The sequence below is a fragment of the Mesoplodon mirus genome (genome assembly GCF_964341445.2).
Source record: "Mesoplodon mirus genome assembly, chromosome: 1".
Taxonomy (NCBI): Eukaryota; Metazoa; Chordata; class Mammalia; order Artiodactyla; family Ziphiidae; genus Mesoplodon; species Mesoplodon mirus.
The window spans coordinates 30,505,429-30,527,005 of record NC_138976.1 but is presented as its reverse complement, the minus strand read 5'-3'; the positions used below and the strand labels follow the sequence as shown (position 1 = coordinate 30,527,005).

At 47.5% G+C, this 21,577-nt stretch overlaps 1 protein-coding gene across 4 annotated transcripts in view; it reads left to right on the top strand.

Moving 5' to 3' along the window:
• Nucleotides 1-21,577, top strand: part of ABCA1 (ATP binding cassette subfamily A member 1) — a 140,221-nt gene that overhangs the window by 34,451 nt on the left and 84,193 nt on the right. For 3 of the 4 annotated variants that reach the window (XM_082645342.1, XM_082645341.1, XM_082645343.1), the window contains exons 4-6: nt 2,129-2,270; nt 3,633-3,751; nt 20,641-20,765. In XM_082645342.1, the coding sequence (XP_082501468.1) occupies nt 2,129-2,270; nt 3,633-3,751; nt 20,641-20,765 (386 nt within the window). The remainder of the gene's footprint in view (nt 1-2,128; nt 2,271-3,632; nt 3,752-20,640; nt 20,766-21,577) is intronic. The other variant, XM_082645344.1, reaches the window with a different exon arrangement.

Here is a 21,577-nt window from a genome sequence, read left to right as displayed (position 1 = left end):
TTGCCGTCCATCTGTGTACTTACTGCAACCTTACTTCCTGTTCTCACCGCCTTCTAGGGACCTAGCTGGAAGGGCAGAGAGTTAAGGTGAGGCTTACAGAGGTGTCTTGTCTCTAGGAACAAAGGATAGGTATATAATTCTTCCCCATAAATCTTTCCGAGTTTGACCCAGACCCATCAAGGTCCTAATCACTTCCCTGGGTCATGAGACTCCATTAAGCTACTTGATTGTCATCCTGTGCACCAATGCCAAGTCCTCACCCTGCTTTTATTTGCAAATCAGGTGGGACATGACACACGAGGAAGGGTCTTTTCTTCACTCATCAAGGTTTAGACTGAAGCACGTTGTTGGTGTGCTGGACCAACATCACCCTGCCTTTGGTGCCAGTATTTCCTGGAGGTTAAAGGGGAGAATCCCTTGGTCCTTTGAGTATTTGGTTGGTTTACATAAATCTCCCCTGAATGAGGAGCCGCTGACTTAGGCAAGGGACCTTGTTTGGTTTTCCTTGAACTGTTAACAGGGAGATAAGGGGATTAACTGAGTAAATGTTCAACAGGCCAGAGTCCCTGCAGAGGGTGGCCACAGGGTCCAGATCTTGGTTCATCCTTGCTTTGGATGTTGCCTCTCTGGTTGGAATGTGGATAGAAGAAAAAGAAAGATAGAAGGACCCCAATATTGAAATGCAAAGTGTAACAAGTCCTGGCTGTGGGTGAACTTCTGGGGAGACTCTGTTAGCCCATTTGCATGAAAATAGTAAGCTGAATAAAACTGGGTTTCTGCCTGGGGGAGTGGGGGGGGGCTCTGTGTGATGGAAGGAGTGTTCCTGGCTGGGCAAGAGCCAAGGAAGTACTACTGTAGGTTGACCACCACAGCGCCTCAGTAACCCTAACGGGCCCATTCACTGAGCCTTAATCTCTGCCAGGCACTCTGCAGCATGCTTTGCTTGTAAAAACTCACTGCAGCTCTGCGAAATCGGTTGTATTGTAACCACCATTTTATAGATGAGGAAACTGAAGGTTAAGGGGTCAGTGACTTGGCCAAAGTCACTGCTTAGCAAGTTGCAGAGACTGGATGTAAATCCCAGTTGGTTTGACCCTAAAGCCTGTGAAGCTATATGGCTCTTCACTACTCAGAGCCATGGTTCTTAATGGTTGTTAACTCTTTTGGGGTCACAGATAACCCTGAGAATATGATGAGCGTGGAGCCTCAGCCTTTCCGTCACAGGAATCCACACGTGCTTGGTCTCAGGTTAAGAGCCCCTGGTTCCAGGGCACATTTATCTTGATCCCCATAAGCAGCCCCATGGTCTTTGACGTAGCACACCAGCCCCTGTACATGCAGTCCTACTGTTTGTGAGAAGGTCCTCCGTAATGAAGGGAAGGGGACAGAGAGGAGATGGCCTGTTGGATGGGGCTCGGTGCTCTGATGGGAGGAGAAGCAGCAACAGCAACTAACATAGCTTCAGAGATGGCATCTGACCCCAAGTCAGCACGTTCATTAGGTGCCTTTGAGGACCTTGGGAGCTAGTGGAGAAGGTGAACAGAGGTCACAGAGGACAGTACCAGGGGCACTGAGAAAAGCTAGCAGATAAAGGAGGCCACAGGTGGAAGGAAAGGAGCATGACTGGGATCACAGAAATGTGGGTTCTACCCCTGGTCCGTCCTGGCCACTGACTCCCTGAGTGTTCTTCATCAGCCACTTTATCTTGCCGTGGTTTCCTCCTTCAAGTGTGAAGGAATTAGATTAGGTCCTCGCCAGGGCACCTCTGTGTCTCTGAAAGGCAAGGTGAGTGGTAGAAGATGAAGGAATGAGGAGCCAGTACTTGCTGCCCTCCAGGCACCTTCTGTATATAAGTGACCTCTGGTCACTTCCCCAAGGCTGCTGTCATGAATCCCACTCAACAGACTATAGCAAGTAGATTAAGAACCGCTATCTGATGCCACATTTCCAGCTCAGGGTCAGATTAGTCCAGGGTGGCAGGTCTCAGGGATGTGGGGAATGGGACAGATGGATTTGGGATGGAGCAATGTTTGGTGGAACCAAAAGAGATAAAGGTTCCTATCAAGTCCCAGATCCTTCAAAGAATTAATGTTTCTCCTTCTGTTTTTCTTCTCCTCGGTTTCAACAGGCCACTTTCCAAACAAAGCCATGCCCTCTGCAGGAACACTTCCTTGGGTTCAGGGGATTATCTGTAATGCCAATAACCCCTGTTTCCGTTATCCGACTCCTGGTGAGGCTCCGGGGGTTGTTGGAAACTTTAACAAGTCCATGTAAGTACCGGATCAGGTTTTCATTCCCAAACTTGTCAGTTAATACTTTTCCTTTCCCTTCTCAACCTCCGGGGAATTTTGAATGGCTGGGTTTGAGTGAAGCTTCTTTTGTGACGGTTTGTGTGATAAAGTCCAAAGAATGAGACCAAAGAGAAATGCCGCCAGGATGTAAGACTGTGTGACCTCACTTCGTGCATTTTAGGAGTAACGTTATGTAGATGAAAGTCCTGTGGTTGGGGGGCTTTTCCTCCAAAAACTGGCGGGTAAGTAGAGAAGGGAGACATAGCACATCAGCTTCATCCGTTAATGAGCAAACACTCAGTTAGCAAACACTTATTGTGTGTGGGAAACGGCTGGTCCAGGAGCTGGGGATACAGAGCTGTGCAGAGGGAGGGGCCTGTCCTCAAGGAGCTCACAGCCAAGGCTGGGAGAGTTTGGTCCTCTCTGCTTTCAGATCACCTCTCTTCCTCCATTGCTGACCTATCACACTGCAGCAGTCTTTCATCTGCAAGTCTTTCTCAGCCCTGGGTGTGAGCTCCCTGAGGGCCAGGATGCTGCTTTCTTCACTTTTGTATTCCTGGCTCCTGGCTCCAACAACAGACATTAGGGCTGAATAAGTGTTTCCCAAATGAGCCGTTGAAGATTCTTGGAAGGCACAGAACCATGGCATGAGTTAGAAAGGATTAAGAACTGCAAGAGATGTAGCAGGATAGTTTAGAGGACGCTGCCGCCAGGCAGTCAGGGCCACGTGATAATGTTCATGGACCTTAGGCTTTGTGGCTTTCATGAACCCCTTCTTCCTTGCAACAATATTAAAAATGTTATTTTGTAACTGTGTTGGTATAAAGATGAGTATAATCCAGGCTGGATTCATTATCATATGCATTCATTCTGAATTTCTGAATTGTTTTTTTCTGATTTTAAAAGGAATTAAAATTTTTTGTGGACCCATAAGAGTATGCTGGGCCCTAGGCACTGTGTCTGCTGTGTCTTTTGGATAAGTTGGTCCTGGGGACCTGTGTGCATGTGTGTGTGTGTGTGTGTGTGTGTGAGAGAGAGAGAGAGAGAGAGAGAGAGAGAGAGCGCTTCCTGGAGAGGCGGCAACATGGGCTGGCCCTTGACGGCTGGTAAGATTTGGTTGTGTGGACACATGAGGACGAGTATTTGGGGCAGGGTTGCTGGCTGGGTGGCTGTGAGCATAGGGTCTCAGTGAAGTTGGAGGAGGGGGCAGCAGGAGTGGGTCAGGGCCGGCCCCCGGAGGACCCTGCAGCCAGGCTGGGTCTTCCTGGCAGGTACTTTGTTCAAGCTGGAGAGACAGCTGGCCTAACCAGGGCTTTTCTACTTTTCTTGCACCCCCTGCAGTGTGTCTCGCCTGTTCTCAGATGCTCGGCGACTTCTTTTGTACAGCCACAGAGACACCAGCATGAAGAACATACGCCAAGTTCTAAGGACATTGTACCAGATCGAGCGTTCCAGCTCAGGTAAGCAAAAGCCTTCCGTGAATTGGTTCGTAATTGGAAGTTAACCTGCACCAGGGAGAGACAGCAGCCCAGGCGGCCTGGCGCTTGTTCCTTTTAGCTCTTCCCTGTGGGGTTTTCCTCCTCAGTGGCTGGGCTGTAAGGCCTCTCTGCAGGATGTATTTGAGAAGAAACTAGGGACTCAGTGAGTGTGCTGGCCTCCTCTGGGGACACAGAAGAAAACCCCCCAGAGAGGAATGGCACTGGCCTGGCGTTAGGACCGTTAGGGGGGCAGGTTGCTGCCAACCTCATTTTTTTGGAGTTGGCCATATGGTTGCCATGAATAAGAAGATTTACAGACGGGATACTTCTGTGCATGTAAGAGCAGTTAAAGTTGCAACTTGATTTGGAGAAGTGAAAGTTAAGCATTCATTTCTAAAAGGAAAATGCAATTCATCTTCCCCCAGGTCATTTGATTTAGTCTGGTGGGTACTTGAACTCTGAGCTTTAAAAAGTGACACCTTGGGCTTCCCTGGTGGCACAGTGGTTGAGAATCTGCCTGCCAAGGCAGGGGATATGGGTTCGAGCCCTGGTCTGGGAAGATCCCACGTGCCGCGGAGCAACTAGGCCCGTGAGCCACAACTACTGAGCCTGCGCGCCTGGAGCTTGTGTTCCGCAACAAGAGAGGCCGCGATAGTGAGAGGCCCGCGCACCGCGATGAAGAGTGGTCCCTGCTTGTCACAACTAGGGGAAGCCCTCGCACAGAAATGAAGACCCAACACAGCAAAAATAAATTAATTAATTAATAAACTCCTACCCCCAACATCTTCTAAAAAAAAAAAAAAAATTGACACCTTCATCTCTGATCCGGGGTGTGCCCGGGCAGTTTACTGCATGCCATCTAGGAAGCGTCTAAGAGCAGGCAGCTTGCTGGCCGAGGCACTGGTTGCAGAAGTCACCACGGAGCAGCCTCCCAGGCCGCGGCCTACCACGTGGGGGCAGGGGACGGTGGGAGCAGACCCCTGGGTGCAGGCCGTGTTGGCCTGCGTGGTCTGTAGAGAATTTAAAAGCAATAACGAAGCTGACTGAGAGTCAGTCTGCTTTTTATCATCTCCATGCACCGGTGGTTCTAAATAGCATGAATGATAAATTGCAGCCATCATCAGGAGTTAGCTGCTGCCACTGCTCCAGGAAAGTACTTTTTTTCTCAGTTTGGTGTTTGGGAGGAATGGGGTGGGCCAGCTTTTGCTGAGAGGACTCCCAGTTTGCCATCCACTTGGCGAAAGAAGAAATGGTATAAAGTGCTGGAGTTTAAACCAGGCTTGGAATGGAACTTTCTCTTGGGAAGCCAGACTGTGCTTTCCCTGGGCAGGAAAAGAGGCAGTGAGCAGGGTGGGATCTGCCAACAAAGGAAGGCCAAGCAGTGTGGGGTGGTGCGGGGGAGGTGTCATTTCACATCAGAGACAGGTGTGACTGTGCTTGGGCTCCTGGGTCAGCTTCGAGGAGCTCCCAGCTGGACCACTCCTAGATGCACAGTCAGGCTGGATGCTGTTTTCTTGCCCTATAGGCCCCCATCCTGCACACCTGTCTGTCTCAGCACAGGACACAGAGGGGTAGCAATCACCAATCAAAGCATTAGTCCTTCCTTATCTGCTGGGGGCCCCCTGCCTGGTGGACCAGAGACAGAGTCAGGGTTATTTCTTCCACTGCAGAGACAGTGTGACCAAGAGGAAAGAGTGCTACGATGTATTACTTTGTAGCTTGGTGACTTTGTGAATCAGTCCTTTAGACCCCTTTGGGGCCACTCTTCTCATCTGTAAAATGGAGACAATAGGAGAACCTAGCTCATAGGATTGTTGTGAGGAGTAAAGGAGACGAACCATTTAATTGCTGAAAGACCGCATCTGGCACATAGGAAGCACTTAGTGAATATGAGCTATGATTATTTTGGAGTGGTGCCGTCTTGGCCAAGCCATTTAACCTCTCTGAGCCTTAATTTCTTCAGCTGTAAATAATAAGTAACCTGCAATGTGAAATGTAACCCTAACACAGTTTCTGGCACATAGTAGGTGTTCAATAAACGGGAGCTAATATTACTCCTGTGTGTCAGTGATGCATTTCTGAGCACCTGGCCTTGCTCTTCTGCCTCTGCACTGCACGGCCAGAGAAACAGACTATGGGTGGGGGCGGGTGTTGTTTCAGATGGTGCTTCCTTAGACACAGAGCAACTAGAGACATGAGTCAGGGTAGAGAAGAGAAACCAAACCTGCATTCAAACAACTTTCTCTGCACAGCTCTGAAGAGAGATCTCTGAGTATGACTGTCTCCCATCCAGGCTTATCTCTCCATTCACCCAGTATGGTCTCTACTGCAGCTGCTTCTTAAGAGCTTCCACCTTTCTTTGCCTGTCTTGCAGCACTGAGCCAGGCCTCAGTCCAGAGGGAAGTGCAACAGAAATGGTGCTTCTTCCGAGGTGAAATCAGTAACTTTTTGCTGAATTTGAATAGCACTCTAGATTTCAGAGAGCGTCTGAGGCTGGGGTACATTGGTGTAGATCCTGACTTGGAGACCTCTGTTTCTCTGCCCCGACACCCCTACTTACAGCGTGATGGGCTCAGCTCTCTTGCACTGTCACTCTGTGGATGGGAAAGATCCTTGGTTCAGAGTCCTGCCCTCATCAACCTTCTCTACCTAGCTGAGGAGGGAAACTGCCTCTCCCACGGCAGCTCATTTCAGGTATTGGCAGGATACCCAATATTAGAATACTGGTATTCTAATTATCAGAATCTATTCACTGGTCTGCTTATCTCCCAGAGAAAGAGGCTAATCTATTTCCCTTGAAGTGTTAAAAGACAGCTCTTCCCCCCGCCCTTCCTGAAATTTTTTGTTTTTCTAGGCTAAATGGCCTCCATTCCTCTTCTGGAATGTCACCACCACCCCCTTTTCTGCCTCTTCTCTGGTTGGTTGTGTTTCAGTGTGTCTGCGTCTTTGTTGAAGTTTATCAGAAATTACAACAGTCTTCCAACACAGAGTAGAAAGAGCTTTGTCTCCTTTGCTCTGAGCACCATATTTCAGTTAATGCAGTGAGCTTCTTGGCATCCACGTCACACTGCTGACTCATATTCCATGCGCAGTCAACCCAAACCACAGAGCCTTTTAAACATACAGTATTGCAAGTCACTTGTTCTCCATTTCTGAATTGTGCTGTTGGCTTCTTGAACCTAAAGGGAGAATATCTATCTCTTTTCTAGTTTACATTTTTAGATTCCCTGTGTCATCTCCTCCTACCCAGACCGTTTTAGATTTTGGTTTTGCCATATGTTATATTTGCTGCTGCTGCTTGTTGCCTGTCATGTAGGAATTTGATAAATAGCTCTCTTTGTTCTCATCCAAGTCATTGGAGACTGTGGGACCAGGGCTGGAGGCTTGGATCAGTCCAAGGCTGGAGACTGACAGCCCCTTTGGACAGTGCCATTCAGGCTCTTATAGACCTCCCAACCCATGTTGTCATCTGTGCTGGGCTACCGGGCTCCTGTGATCTGGTTAGAGGGCTCATCTTGTTTTTTCCTTCCACTTCACCTGCTAAATCCATTGGCCTCTCCACTGATAATTTGTGGATAGGGGAGTGTCTGCTCAAATACTCTTTTCTAGTCCCATGGTATTCTGGGCTAGGGCATTGTTTTATTTCCACTTATTGGACGAGACCTTAGAGGCCAGTTAGTTCATTTATAGACAAATGGGTTCATTGATTCAAACGTTCAGCCAGTATTTATTGAACATGTAATGTGTCCCAACCACTGTTCTAGGTGCTGGGACACAGAGGTGTACAAAACAAATATGGCCTCTGTCCATACGGAACTTCTGTTCTAGAAAAGACTCTGATCCAGCAGCGGGGAGGGACTTTCCCAAGTTTGCACAGCCACCAGAGGGTTATTCTGGGAATTGAACACAGCTAAACCTCCACTGCCCCGTGCAGTGCTCTTTCTACAGAGCTCTCTTGTGCTGTTCTATTAATCTCCCAACTGGGAAGACCACCAGTTTTAAGAGTTAAGTCATAGACAAGTCTAATTATCCTTGAAACCATCCTCATAAGAAACGCATGTAGGAAGCTTTACAGAGGGGCCCCTCACTCAGTTTTCTTATCACTGGAACTTTTTGGACATTTTATTATCTTCTTCCTAAACCTACAACCACCCAGTTAAGTAGGGGCTAAATTAATGTTTGGGGGTCCAGGTGAGGAGTGTTCCTTCTTCTTAAGTCCCTGCCATGACTACAGTCCAATGGAAGTGTAAACGTTGCACAAATTCTCAAAAACTCTAGAACAAGTGACAGGTCTAGATTCTGTCTCTGTGAGATACAGTCTGGCAAGAGGAGTGTTTCTCTGAGTGAGTCTTGTGTGGTATCTGAGATGATTTTGATCAGTACACAGATGAAAACTTTTCATTTTAACCCATCTCAAATTGCAATTTCATGGGTATTATTGCTTAGGAGGCTGTTAAATAGGAAAAAATTACTTGAAGTTAATTTAAAGAAGGCATCGTTTTATGTGGATGTGGTGAAAATTGTGAGAGTAGTTTGTAAATGCTGGAAGATTGGAAAATGCTGCTGTAAGAGAAAGCGTTTTGGGTTTTGTATTAAGATTTGTTTTGGGGGAGTGATGTCACCAAGATGGTGAAATAGGTCTTTGCTGACTTTGCTCCCCCCTCACAAGGAGATTCCTTTGGAGAGCAAGTTCAGGCTCTGTGCCTCATTAAGTGTGAACCTTGGGCATGTTTTGATTCTTTCTGACCCTCAGTTTACCTGAAAAGTGGAGATTAGCTGCTCTGCGGGTTGTTGAGCATTAAATCAGATGACATTGTAGATGATTGATAGCGAGGTCACAGCACACAGTTGACATGCAATTAATCTGAGTTAGTTTACCTCCCCGTCTGCTCCTGGCTGCCTTTTGGCTTTGCCAGTTTGTTCATCCTCTCTGGGGCTCAGCTTTCCTTGCCTCGAAATTGGGACTTTGGCAAAACAACCTGAACATGTTTCGTCTTGGAAACTTGGTCGGTACTTGGGCGAGGGATCACCTGGGACTGACTTGTGATGTGGGCCGTCCCCTGCCTGTAGCTCCTGGAGGTCAGGACTGGGCCTTGCTTGTGGCTCTGTCACAAGCATCAGCATGATAGCAGTACAATCAGGCACATGGTAAGCAACCAGTGAGTCTTTGTGGAATGAAGGTTAGAGATAATACCTGCCCTTTCTCCTTCACAGTGTATTCTGAGGGTCAAATGAAAGCACCTTGAAAAGTATAAAATCCCAGCACATGTCATTTTCAAGTTGATCCACTGTGTGAACCCAAGTCACCAGGGGTCTCAATTACTAATAATGACAAAAGATCTTAAGCACAGCCTTGGCTTTCTTTCGTCTACAAGGTTTACCTTCCAGAACTTTGCTGGAAGGGCTGCCATGAACCCAGAGGCTTGAAGTGGATTTACTGAGAAGCTAAAGAAGTTTCACTTTCATAGCCCCCTTCCAAGGCGCTGGTAGGGATCTCAGCAATCAGAAAATTGCCAAAGTAGGATGTTAAAAAAAATATTCTTTTTCTTAAATAGAGTCCTCCAAACTGTGTCAGCCTCAGGCCTCACACAGCTGCATCTGCCCCTGCCAGAGGCTTGGGGGGACAGGAAGCACTGCCTACTTACTTGCTCGGCTTCCTCTTCCACCTGGCCCTCCAGGTTTGCTCACTACTCCAGCCCACTGCATCCTCTTTGGGGAATCTGGCATTTTCCAGTTGGGTGACCAGCAGGGAGGCCAGAGCTAAGGCCTTCCCAGTAGGGCCGGTGCTGCTCAGATCAGGACTGGGCTAGGGAAGGAGGTATCCCTTTGCTTTCTTACTGTTTACTTCCTGTAGAGCTACTTAAGCATGTTGCTTAGCGATACCTAATGGCTCATTAGCCTGCTTCCTGCTGGACATTTCAGCTCAAACATCCTGTCTGCCCCAGTGCCTTGCTCCTTCCCCAAATCCTGGAATCCAGACTACAGCTCTCCTTCATCTCTAGGTGGCATCATGGGCCCAGGCCCCTCTCGAGTTTGTATCGTATGTAGTGGTTGAAGACATCCCACATCGTTGAGGTCACGGGTTGGAAGGGGAAGGACTGGAGGAGAGATCTGGGGCAGCGCTGCCTGCATCCTGACACCCTGACTTGGGTCTTGAGTTTGTCCATCCCTTTGGTGACATTTTTGAGTGTCAGTGGAATGGCTGTCATTTTCTATATACTCATGGTACAAATCTGGCTCGTTTGACCTTTTTGATGTGGCTCTGACCAAGACTTTTATGAAATAAGTCCTGAGGGTTGTGCTGGACTTTCCTTAGGGAAATGGATCATAACTTTCTGGCTGTTGGGTTTACTGGTAATACTGAGAACTCACTGCATGGACCTTTGATTCTGCTTTGATCTTTCAAAGTCAGAAAGACCTGATCCCCTGAGGGCAGGGCAGGCTTTGGAGACTGGCTGTGGCAGGGAGTTGAGGGAAAGGGTTGTAAAGTTAGCATCTTGTAAACATCCACTGGGGCAGTACAGTTTAGTATTAAGAGACTCAGCATACCTGGCAGCCAGACTGCCTTGGTTCAGATCTTGGCTCTGCTGCTTACCGGCTGTGTGACCTTAGATAATTCTGGAGCATCTTTGTGTGTCAGTTTCCTCAAAATGGGGATAACAGCCCTCTCTTAGGGCTGTTGTAGGGAATCCTGAGATAAGCATAAAGCATTTAGTACCGTATCTGGCACATCAGGAGCACCAGGCTTAGACTTTACTTCATTGCAGGACCATCACGTGAGATAGGGAATTTTGTTCCTTTTTGTGCACACGAAGGAGCTGAAGTTCAGAGAGGCTAAGTAACTTGCCTAAGGAAGCACAGCTGGCAAAAGGGAGGAATAGGACTAGAACTTCAGACTTCCATACTCTGCTAGTATGTTATTACAGCCTCAAGAGAGCAGCCCAGGGTAGCCAGAAAAGTTCCCAGGTCACAAGATACTGGGCATGGATGGACTGGGATCAGAGCAGAGACAAGAGGGCTTCCGAGGGAAATGCCAGGCTTCCTCCATTTCCCAGCTTCGTGGTAACAGACATGGGCGGAACGTTCCCCAAAGCCCGTGTACAAAGAACATCCTGTGACTCACAGCCACTTCTTCCCTGCCTAAACCCCTTCCTTCCATTTGGGCAGCTGCTGAAGTTGAGGCTGCAGCCTCGAACTTTGTTTTCTGTCCTTGTGGGGCCCCCGTGGGTCATCTTGGGAGATCAGTTGACCTATGTGTCAACATTATGTCATCAAACTGGAAATTCCTTGAAATCTTTGGATGATTGCAATTCACATCCCTATGCACTTATCAGAAGTTCTAATTTGAAGCCTTAGAGTTTCATAGTTTGAAAGTTTCCCAGACCTGTCAAACCCAGGCAGCCTCTCAAAGCCTAGGCTGTTGGTTTCCATCCAGGGTAGGGCTTGGCCCCAGCTTGGTCTGCCATCAGGGGGATTCAGTGCTGCACTGCTGTGTTGAAGTATTGCTTGAACTAAAGCAAATCAAAGGTCAGCTTTACCCAGACAAGAATAGAAAACACAGTTGTACATGATTCCAGGAAGGCATGTGCCACATAATATCAGGCTGCCTTTAAAGAGTTTGGGTTGTTAACCTCAACAGCAGTGTTTCATGTCTCTTGCTTTTCCAGTATGAGATTTATTTACCTTGTGGGTGGCAAAGAGCAGTTTGGAAGTCCAGTTTGTTTCTCCTTAAAATCTTCGCATTTCTAGCCCTCTCATCGCTGTTGCATTGAGGCACAGAAAGGCAATCTTAGAGTGACACTTTATCCAACACACTAAGCTGTACCAGGTTATGATGCCGTTTTACATTTAAATATGTTGTGACATTCAAGTTTTACAACAGCACCAGCTTGGTGTTATCATCCCCATTTTATTGATGAGGAAACTGAGGCTCACAGGGTTACATCTTTTGCCCAAGGTCACAGAGTAAGGCTGTGAATTTAATCAGGGTCTCTCTGACCTCAAGGCTCAGCATCCTTGCACCATCCCATGCTGCCACTTCACCTTATTCCAGTACCAGGACGCATGCGTGGTGTCACCAGCTTATGATGCCAAAATCATTATGAAGCATTTTAAAAGCATAAAATGATTCATTTAATTCCTATAGAACAAAAAGAGCCAAAACTTTGTAAGCCAGAGCTGATTGGGTTCAGATTTGCCACTTGCTTGCTCTGTGACCTTGAGCAGGATATTAACATCTCTGGGTCTGTTTCCTCATTTGAAAAATGGGAAAAATAATACCCTTCTCATAAGCTTACTTTAAGAATTGTAGACAATAATACAGGGACTTCCCTGGCAGTCCAGTGGTTAAGACTCTGGGCAACCAATGCAGGGGTCATGGGTTCGATCCCTGGTCGCACAACTAAGATCCCACATGCCGCACGGCATGGCCAAATAAAATACAATGGCTGTGTATTAAAAAAGAAAGAAAATAATACATATAATGTATCTGATGCTCGGTACACGTTAATCCCCTTCCTCTGCTGACAAAGCACTACCATGTCCCTTAATATACGTTTTATTAATTTTAAAAGTAAGAAAACTGAAGTAATTTATACCTTATATATATGAACAATTCTTCCTTTCCAACCCTGGAAAGAGCCCCTTCTCAGCCCCTAATTGATAAATTCATCTACCCTTCCTTTCCCATGTTCCTGGGCTTCTCACGGCCCTGCATGCTGATTCTAATCCCTAACTTGTTGTGTTAGGAGCCTCTGGTCTCATTTTCAGTCAGAGACCAGCTCGTCAGTGAGAACTGAATGCCTCCAACTCTCTTCTTTTTTCCCAGCTCTTTTTCTCTCTGCCCTTTCTGTTTGATGTGGTCTTTCCTGTTTCTAGACTCTGTTTCCTCTTATTTTGATCTCACCTTCTCTCTGTTCCTTGCCTCATCTGGGCACCCTCCCACACCTCTCCACCTTTCTGGCCTTCACAAAGGGGTCTCCATGTAGTGTTCTCCCAGCTGTTTTCTTGCTTTGTCTAATGATGGCTCCTTGCCTCTTCCTCTTTTCTCTTTAGGTGCCAAACTCACTGAGGCCAATGCTACCTCGCCAGTGTTATCTTTCTTTTCCTTCTGGGCTTCCCAAGCCAGCCCGACTGTGTCCACCACCTGCATTGCATTAGCAGAGCTCCTGGCCAGTGTGAACAGGTCACCTCCCCTTCTAGGTCCACGGTCTTCACTGGCTCTTTGGGGGCCTGGTTACCATTCAGCTTCTTATCAGCTGATGTTCGTCCTCATTCCAGGGGCTCCTGACCACCTCTCCCACCTTGCCTACTTCTCAGTAAGACACAGGTATGCTGTTGCCGTAGCAGATGGATCTGGGAAAGATGTGGCGTGTCTCTTCCCATCCCCCGATTTCAATGTTGACTGATTCTGGAGTGGCAGAGTGGGCTGGAGGCTCACGGCTCTGCTCACCTGACCTTCTGTCCACCTTCTCTTGGAAGGCAAGGGCAGGGATCCTGTCTTTATACAGCATCTCTTTTATTACAGGCTCCTGCCTTCAAGGAGTGCCAAGAAATATTGCTACTTGGAACCATAGCTCTAGCGTTTTGGGTTCAGTAGCCATTTAGAAGTTTGTTGAACTTACGCAAGTTCCATTCTATGTAGAATAAGGAACATGTGGTTGCTGAAGCTGTGATACTCCCATTGGTCTCAGGAGAAGACTCTGGCTTCCCGGGACTTGCCACAAAGGGTTCAGGAAGTGTGACCCTAAATATTCTGGTTTCTCTGTGGAACCCTTCACATAAGTGTCATCCAAGACTTTATCAACATTTGTTTTGAACTTGTTTAATTTTTCAGCTTGTATTTTCTCTTGCAGTGTGTGTGAGTCAGTATTCACTCAGTGTTGTTAGTGTTTACTTAACCCACCCCCTAGTATGGCCGATCTCCATTTACAGAAAAATGCAGGTTCAGAGAGTCTAAGTGACTTCTCCAAGGCCACATAACTGGAAAATTCTGGAACTGAGATATGAACCAGGTTTGCCAGACTCCAGAACCTGGGATCTTTCAGGGGTGTCTTGGTGTCCGTCAGCAAGCCCTCAGTGTAGAGAAGGAAACTTCTCCTGGGTAGGGAACCCTGGGCCCAGATGACCAGCAGGGAGGTCCTGAGGCTGTGTGTACCCCAGGCTCCCGGCCTCCTCTCATGGGCCCTAAGGAGTCACTCCAGGAAGCAGCCAGGTTATCCTGCCTTACCCCCCTCTTCAGAGCCCTGAAATTCCCAGAGAAGCCCTGGTTTTCCCGGGGAGGGTCCAGCCGTCTCAGTGAAGCAGGCGGGAGCTATCCCTGAAGAAGAAAGTGGAGCCCTAGCATCAGGAAAACAAACCAAAACAACAAAAAATACCCCAGAAGACACCTGAGTATGTTTGTTCCCAGCCCTTTTCTGGCAGAGAAATGTTTTGGAGTCTTGTTTAGAAGGCCCGGCTTAGGCTGAGTCAAGCCAGGAGCGAGAATCTGGCCGTGGCCCCTCCAGGCTGTTGACAGGGTCAGGGCTGGGAGACCCTCCTGGGGTCCTTTTAAGAAGAGTATTTGGGCCTGGGAAGCTGATGCGATCTCTTTCTGGACTTCTTTTTTTTTTCATTTGCCTCCTCCACCCACTTCTCAAGCAGCTGATCCTGTGGTTTCTTTTCATGTTGAACAAAAGAGACTACAGCGATCTTGAAACCGGAGCTGGGGACTGGAGGGCACTGACCGGGAGTAACCCCGCCGCCAGCTCTGCTGAGGGCTTCCCTCCTCCGCCTTCCGGGGCCGCTGCCCTCCCTCTTCCCTGCTCCCCTCCTTCTCCACGGCACGCAGGCAGGCTGGGAAGAAGCAGAAGGAACACTACGTGGCCATGAAGGTATCCCCCACCCCCGCAACGTTGCAGTGCCCCTCCCCTCCACACCCCTCTCTCTCCTGCCATGGAAGCGTTTCCTTAGCCTGCCTGGCCCAGAGGACTGGCAAGGAACTGAGGATTCTGTCCTGTTTGTCCTCAGCCCACAAACACACACTTCACTTGTTTTGTTCTTTAGACTCCAAGCTCCTGAATTTTTTTTTTTCTCCTTTTCTTTGCCCTACCTCCCTGCACCCAAAGCAAAACTCTGTGGAAAAGGACAGGCCGCCGCTGGCTCCTCAAGTATTTTGGTCCATATCAGAGACACGGCAACAGGAAAGCTCTAGGCGCCTTTTGCCGGACAGGGACTTTTGGTCTTCTCTGCAGGCAGCAAGGACTCATGTATAGTTTAGTGACCTGTCCAGCTCCCTGATGACCATATTCTGTGGCAGCATTTATATCCTCTCAGTTACCCTTGTAAACTCTTGAGGCCCTTTCCCTCCAGAAGAGTACTTTCACTTTCTTGATCTTGGTGTTCACAACAAGCTGTGAATATTTTTAACCCTTCTTACACCTAAGGAAACTGAGGCCCAAGAGAGATTCAGAAAAGTGAGGTTCATGATTACACAGTTGGGAAACAGCTGAACTGGGACCTGAATTCACATTTTCTGATGCCATGTCCAGTGCTGATTTAGTTTTACCCCAAGTATACCTTTCAGTACCAACTTTAAGAAGACCTCTGAGATCATCTTCTACAACTTACACATTACAGATAAGAAAATCAAGGTCATGTCAGCTCATGTGGGCAAAGTTAAATGGCCAAGTAAGTGACTGTCTCTTTCATTGTGTTCTCTGTCTTGTTTCCAATGACTGGTTTTTCTTACTGGTCATCTTCCATCTATGCCCATCCTTGCAGTGATCCTGTAGAGGCAATCATTTCCGTTGATTCTCTGCAAAATGCTAGATTTATTTATTCTTTTCTAAAGCTTTGAATAGGCAAATTGGTTAGCTTTAACCTTTTCTTCACCTATAGACAGTGTCAGCAGAAAGAACTCAATAGTTCTGTCTGACTCAGGAGCTCAGCCAGGCAAATACATAACACACATACACACACACGTGCATATACCTTAGATCATAAATTCAGTATTGACTTAGTTGGCAAAGTCACTTCTATGTTCTTATCTATTCTGAAAGCATATGCTTTAGGATCAAACTAACAATGAAGCTAATGAGGTGTCTTTCCTGAAAGTGATGATGGTATTAGCCGTCCTTATTGAGAACTTGTCTTGGTTTCAGGCATTATGCTGGGACTTCAGGTGCATTTTCTCATTTAACCCCCAGCTCAGTGCAGTGACGTAGATGCTGCTGTCATCCCCATTTACCCTGTTATTGACACTTCCAACACTCTGCTTCCAGCTCCCACTCACCTGTCTTCCTGACCTGGGCTGATGCAGCTGAGGGGGCTTAGAGAAACTCTAACGCTATCTTGACCTGGTTTGTTTCACACTCAGGTCCTGTTTCACCCTTCCCTATCCGCAGCAGTCACCTCAGTTCATTACTTGATTCACTCATTTGTGTTCATCCATTCCTCCATCATCCACCATTGCCAGGTAGCCTTCTCTGTGCCAGGCACTGCTGTGCTTTCGAGTTCCAAAGTCCTGGCCCTCAGGCACTTCTGTTCTTCTGGGGAAAAAGATGTGGTCTCAGACAACTGCAGCTTGGGGGAAGCACACTTAGGAGGCTGTTAGGGCACAGAGGATGGCCACCTGACTCAGCTTGAGGGTGGAACATCAGGGCAGGCTTCCTGGAGGAGGTGACTTATGGCCCAAGTCATAAAGAAGGGTAGGAGTTAGCTAGGCCAAGAGGAGAAGGGCCATTTCAGACATCAGGCTTTCTCAATATTCTTGGCCTCTCCACTCATTTTCCTGCCAACAACAAAATGGAGAAAACTGAGACCAGAGGTACAAAGCCACCCAACTCTGGCCTCATACTATACCTCGTCCTCTTCCTTCTCCCATCCTACTCCCCAAATCTTAGGTTTTGAGGAATCTCCTCTATGTTTATCTGCTTGTACATTTATTTATTCATTCAGAAACATTGAGAACCTGGTGTACACAGCACTATGACTACAGGGTATCCTGTCCCTGCCATCACGGGAGGCCTTCCTTACTCTCTCCTCACCAGCTACAGCCTCTGGAGACTTCTGGCTCCCTGTCCTTTTCCAGAATTTAGCTTTGGCCTGTTCAGCCTGACTTCCCCCTTGAAACACTTGCAGATCATAAGCCTCACCTGGGTCAAATGCTTCCGTCCGCTGCCTTCCTCTGGCTCTCTCATCCCTCTGCTTTCTCTGTTGATTTGCCTCTTCATCTCCCTTATCATCCTTGGAAGTTCCTTGAGGGCAGTGCCTGTGTCCTTACCTTTTCTCTACACTTCATGGTGGTACACTAGTAAAGGTGAGGGAAATAAACCCTCTCAATAATCACAAAATTATTATCATTTTTTGAGCACCTACAGTGAGCCCGTTGCTTACTATTCATGCATTACACGTAAATATGTCTAATCCTCATACCTTCGAAAAGTGGGTACTGTTACCCTTACCTCTTAGGTAAGAAATCTCAGGCTCAGGAAGGCAAAATGAACTTCTCAAAGCCACACAGTTCATAAACAGCAGAGTCCAGCATCAAAGTTAGGTTATTCTGATCCCACACCCCTGATCTTTTCCCTGCACTATTGTTTCCCAAACTTGGCTGGAATCACCTTGGGGAGTGTTAGAAAATTCTGATGCCTGGGTCTCAGCCCCAGAAGTTCTGATCGCGTCTCCCGGGAGCCAAGGTTGAGAACCAGTGCGCCCCACGGCGCTGCTTTCCTGCGCACACATTGGCTGCAGCTTGGTGGTGGTGGTGTGTGAATCTGCATCCACGTGTGGTATCCATGTGACCAGAATTCAAGTTCTTTGTAGCCAGGGATCTTAGCCCGCCCTGCTGCCTTGCCGCATGGCGGCCTCACCACCACGTGCACGTGCACTGTCAAAGGTTGTTGACTGGGCTTCCCTGGTGGCGCAGTGGTTGGGAGTCCGCCTGCCGATGTGGGGGACACGGGTTCGTGCCCCAGTTCGGGAAGATCCCACATGCCGTGGAGCGGCTGGGCCCGTGAGCCATGGCCGCTGAGCCTGTGCGTCCGGAGCCTGTGCTCCGCAACGGGAGAGGCCACAGCAGTGAGAGGCCTGCGTACCTCAAAAAAAAAAAAAAAAAAAAAAAGGTCGTTGACTGTTTAATCAGCCTCTTGGTTCTTTCTCATTCGGAGGATTCACTGAGAGGCAGTTGGAGTTTGATCACATCCAGCTGTTCTCATCCGCAGAGCCAATTGACTTACCAGAAATGGCTTGTAAATGCACTGCGCATGCTCCCTGGTCTCAAGAGTGTTGCTTGTGACCTAGACCCATCGCAAGTGCAGTGGGGTCGGCCTCCCACCCTTCAGCAGCCCTGCTCCGGAGGGGGGAGGCTCTTCTGGACTTGGCTCAGCCCAGTGTCGAGTGCTGCTCCGGCTTTTCATTCTCAGGAGGGGTGTGGTACTCGCCTGGTCACTGAGGCTCAGCTCGTGTGTATATCCTGTTCTGTCCGGAGCTCAGAGAGGTTTCTTCGTCCCTCACTTGACAGGTGAGGCAGTGGAGACACAGCTAGGTGAAATAATCTGGCAAATAAATGGATACAGAGCCCAGTTTTCTGAGCCCCATTGTTCCACAGTGGTTAGTGTCAGGCTTTCCATGCCAGACCTCAGTTGAAGCCACCAGCTTTCCTACCTTCTTCCCGTTTACCTTAGGGATACCTTAGGGATACTGGGACACTCAGGATGTCACTTGGCATCTCTGGGAATATAGTTCTAGTGACTAGGAGTCCTGCTTACTGTTGGGATGCAGCCTGGGGATCATCCTAATACCTCTGGGCCCTTCTCGGACCTGTACAGCTGAAAGGAAATCTCCTGTGATGTTGCTCGGATACTTCCGGAATCTTCCCAGCCCTGATCCCATCTCCTAGTATTTATTATCCAGCCATCATTCACTGATCAGTAATTCTTTGCTTGATCTGGACACCGTGATACAAGGATAAAAGACACAGTCTGTGCTCCAGAGGCATAGTCTGGTGGACAGAATATGTAAATAAAACAACATTCCTAAAAGGATGGTCCCCAGACACCCTGCATTAGAAATACAAGAGATGCTTATTAAAATGTAGATTCTTAGACCCCACTCTAGAGCCACTGTTTCAGAATCTCTGGGAATTGGGCCCAAGAAATTGCATTTTAGCATGTCCCTAAGTGAATCTTAGATGCTCTGAGGTTTGGCAGCTATAGAAGCGAACACGATGGTGAGAACGCAGTATCATATGTGTTAGGGAGCACCAGGCAGGTGTCAGCCTGCAGGAGCACCTGTTCTCACACGGGGTGCTGGGCCAGGACCAGCACCTGTTCTCACAAGGGGTGCTGACAGGGCCAGGACCAGCTTCTTGAATGTGTCATGAGGAATAACTAGGAGTTAGTCAAATAAGGTGTAGCCAGAGAATCATTTCTCTAGAGACGCGAATCATGCTTAGTGTATCCCTTCTATAACTCTGTATTATTAAAGTTTGCTTTAGCAGAACATGTCTGGATCAGGAAGCAGTGATGAGAGTCTGGTTGGATTTTGAGCCCTCCTTCTACTTTATCTCTGCACATCACCCCCATAGATCCCAGGATTAATTCCTGTCCTCTTTAAGCTCACCTCACAGGCCCATTTTCAGGTCAAACATCTGTTTCTCATCAGTTAAGTGATTTAGGTTTGCTAGGTTTGCCCCCGAGAGGTGGGTTCATTCCTGGGCCTGTGGGCTAGTCTCTCAGTGATGTCTGCCTGGTCATGAGGTGATGATGAGCTGGTTTTCTCTTTATTGAAAGAAGTTGGGTTATTAAGAGGGAGGGGCAGAAGGAGAAGTGGACACTCAAATGAAATACGGCAGGAAAATGAGAGCATTTCAGTAAGGGGGAGGGCCTGCCAAGCATCTGGCCAGAAATCTCATGTTTGGGATGAAGAAGCTGAAATGCAGAAAGATGTGAAATACCCAAGTGATGCCACTAGGCACAGCCTCCAACTCTGGGGACTAAAATTGGATTTCTGGCTAGTGCTTTTTCCACTTCACTGCACTGGATTGGAACCTTTTCTAAATGCACCTGAAGGGCTAATTATTTAAAGAGAGTCTGTATGACACCCTGCAGCAATCCAATCATTTGGTAGCATTGATTTTTTTAAATGTATGCATATGTGTTTTCTTAAAGGACGGCAGACCTGGGTGTTGGAGGTCTGTATCATGTGTTCCACGTTTAGAACTAAAATGAGACCAAGTCTGTGAAACTGCTTTGATATGCATAATGCTCTACATCCTTGGTTCTCAAAGGGTGGGCCCCAGACCAGCCACATCAGCACCGCCTGGCAGCTTGTTAGAAAAATGCAGATTCTCCAGCCTCATCCCAGGCCGATGAATCAGAAACTCTGGGGGTAGGGGACCAGTCTGTTTTCACAAGTCCTGCAGGTGATTCTATTGCCCACTCAAGTTTGAGAACCACTGCTCTGCATCAAGAGGAAACCAGCCCCCCGAGGCTTGTGGGAATAAAGGCTTTAAATATCTCCGAGTTTAGCTGTCTGAGATGGCACTGGGGAGACGGGAGCTGTGGGGTCAGGGTCGCAAATCTCAGGTGGGTTGATTTTTTCTTTGAAAAGCAAGGAAAAGCTGTGTGTGTGTGTGTGTGTGTGTGTGTGTGTGTGTGTGTACGTACAGCAGTGCCACACTCCACGGCTTCAGAAAGCAGTCTTTTCTTGTCTCTGCTGTTAAGGCGAAGCTCCCTGAACTTTGTTTCTCTGTGTGCTTAAGCCAGAGGCCTGTGGTTATCAATCGGTTTAAAACGAGGCAGTCAATATTATGATGGTTTGCTCCGTCATGCTTTTTATTTATTTATTTTTTGAGTTACTTATGAAATGAAAATAAAACGCTATTTCTCCAGCAGGCTTGAAGTTTCAGGACTTCCTGGTAGACAATGAAACCTTCTCTGGATTCCTGCATCACAACCTCTCTCTGCCAAGGCCAACTGTGGACAAGATACTGGGGGCTGGTGTCAATCTCCGCAAGGTAAGCTGTGACCGTCACTTTCCCTGGTGGGGCTGATGGCAGTGACATTGCTGGAGAGCGCCTGGAGGGAAGTGAATAAAATCCTGTCTTTGTAATGGCGCTGAAGGAGGTTGTTGGCTCCAATGCAGCTTCACCTATCTTTTCCTCCCTGCTCAGGCTGGCGTTGCCAAACCATCCAGAGAGTGGAATGTACAACCTGGCGTCACGGGCCTGCTGGTTGAAATAAAACTGATTTCCTGCCCATCAGTTGGCATTTGTTGATAATGACTCCCTAAAAGGGAGATGAATTTAAGATGAATTAAACATTTTCTTTAAAATTTCACAGTTCTGAAACAATAACCAGGGTTGAGGATTATTACCTAGAGTATCTCTGTCTATAAAATCTAAGACAGGAGATTTTCAAAATGTAATGCTTCCTTTAAAGATAGACGAGAAAGATATATAAGGAGAAAATGCTTAATTTTTTTTCTTAAAATTATAAAACCAGGAAGTAATATTAGTGTTTATGTCGAATTTTAACCTTAGATTTTCAGAAACTTCCACTGGCATCATTAGATAATCACACTGCTCCTGTGTGGTGGACAGCAGACCCAGATTGCATGGTTATTGATTTTCAGAGAAGTGTCTCAAATTTATTCTCTGGCAGAAAGGGGAACTGCTTCCTAATTGTGTCTCATGTCTACATACTAGCTTGTCTTTGCAGTAAGCAGAAGTAGAGGAAATGTTTATGACTGAAAATCTTTGCTTTACATGATCTAGAATTTTAAAAATTCGAAAAATGTGCTTACTGCTTTCCCTTATGAAACTGGGAA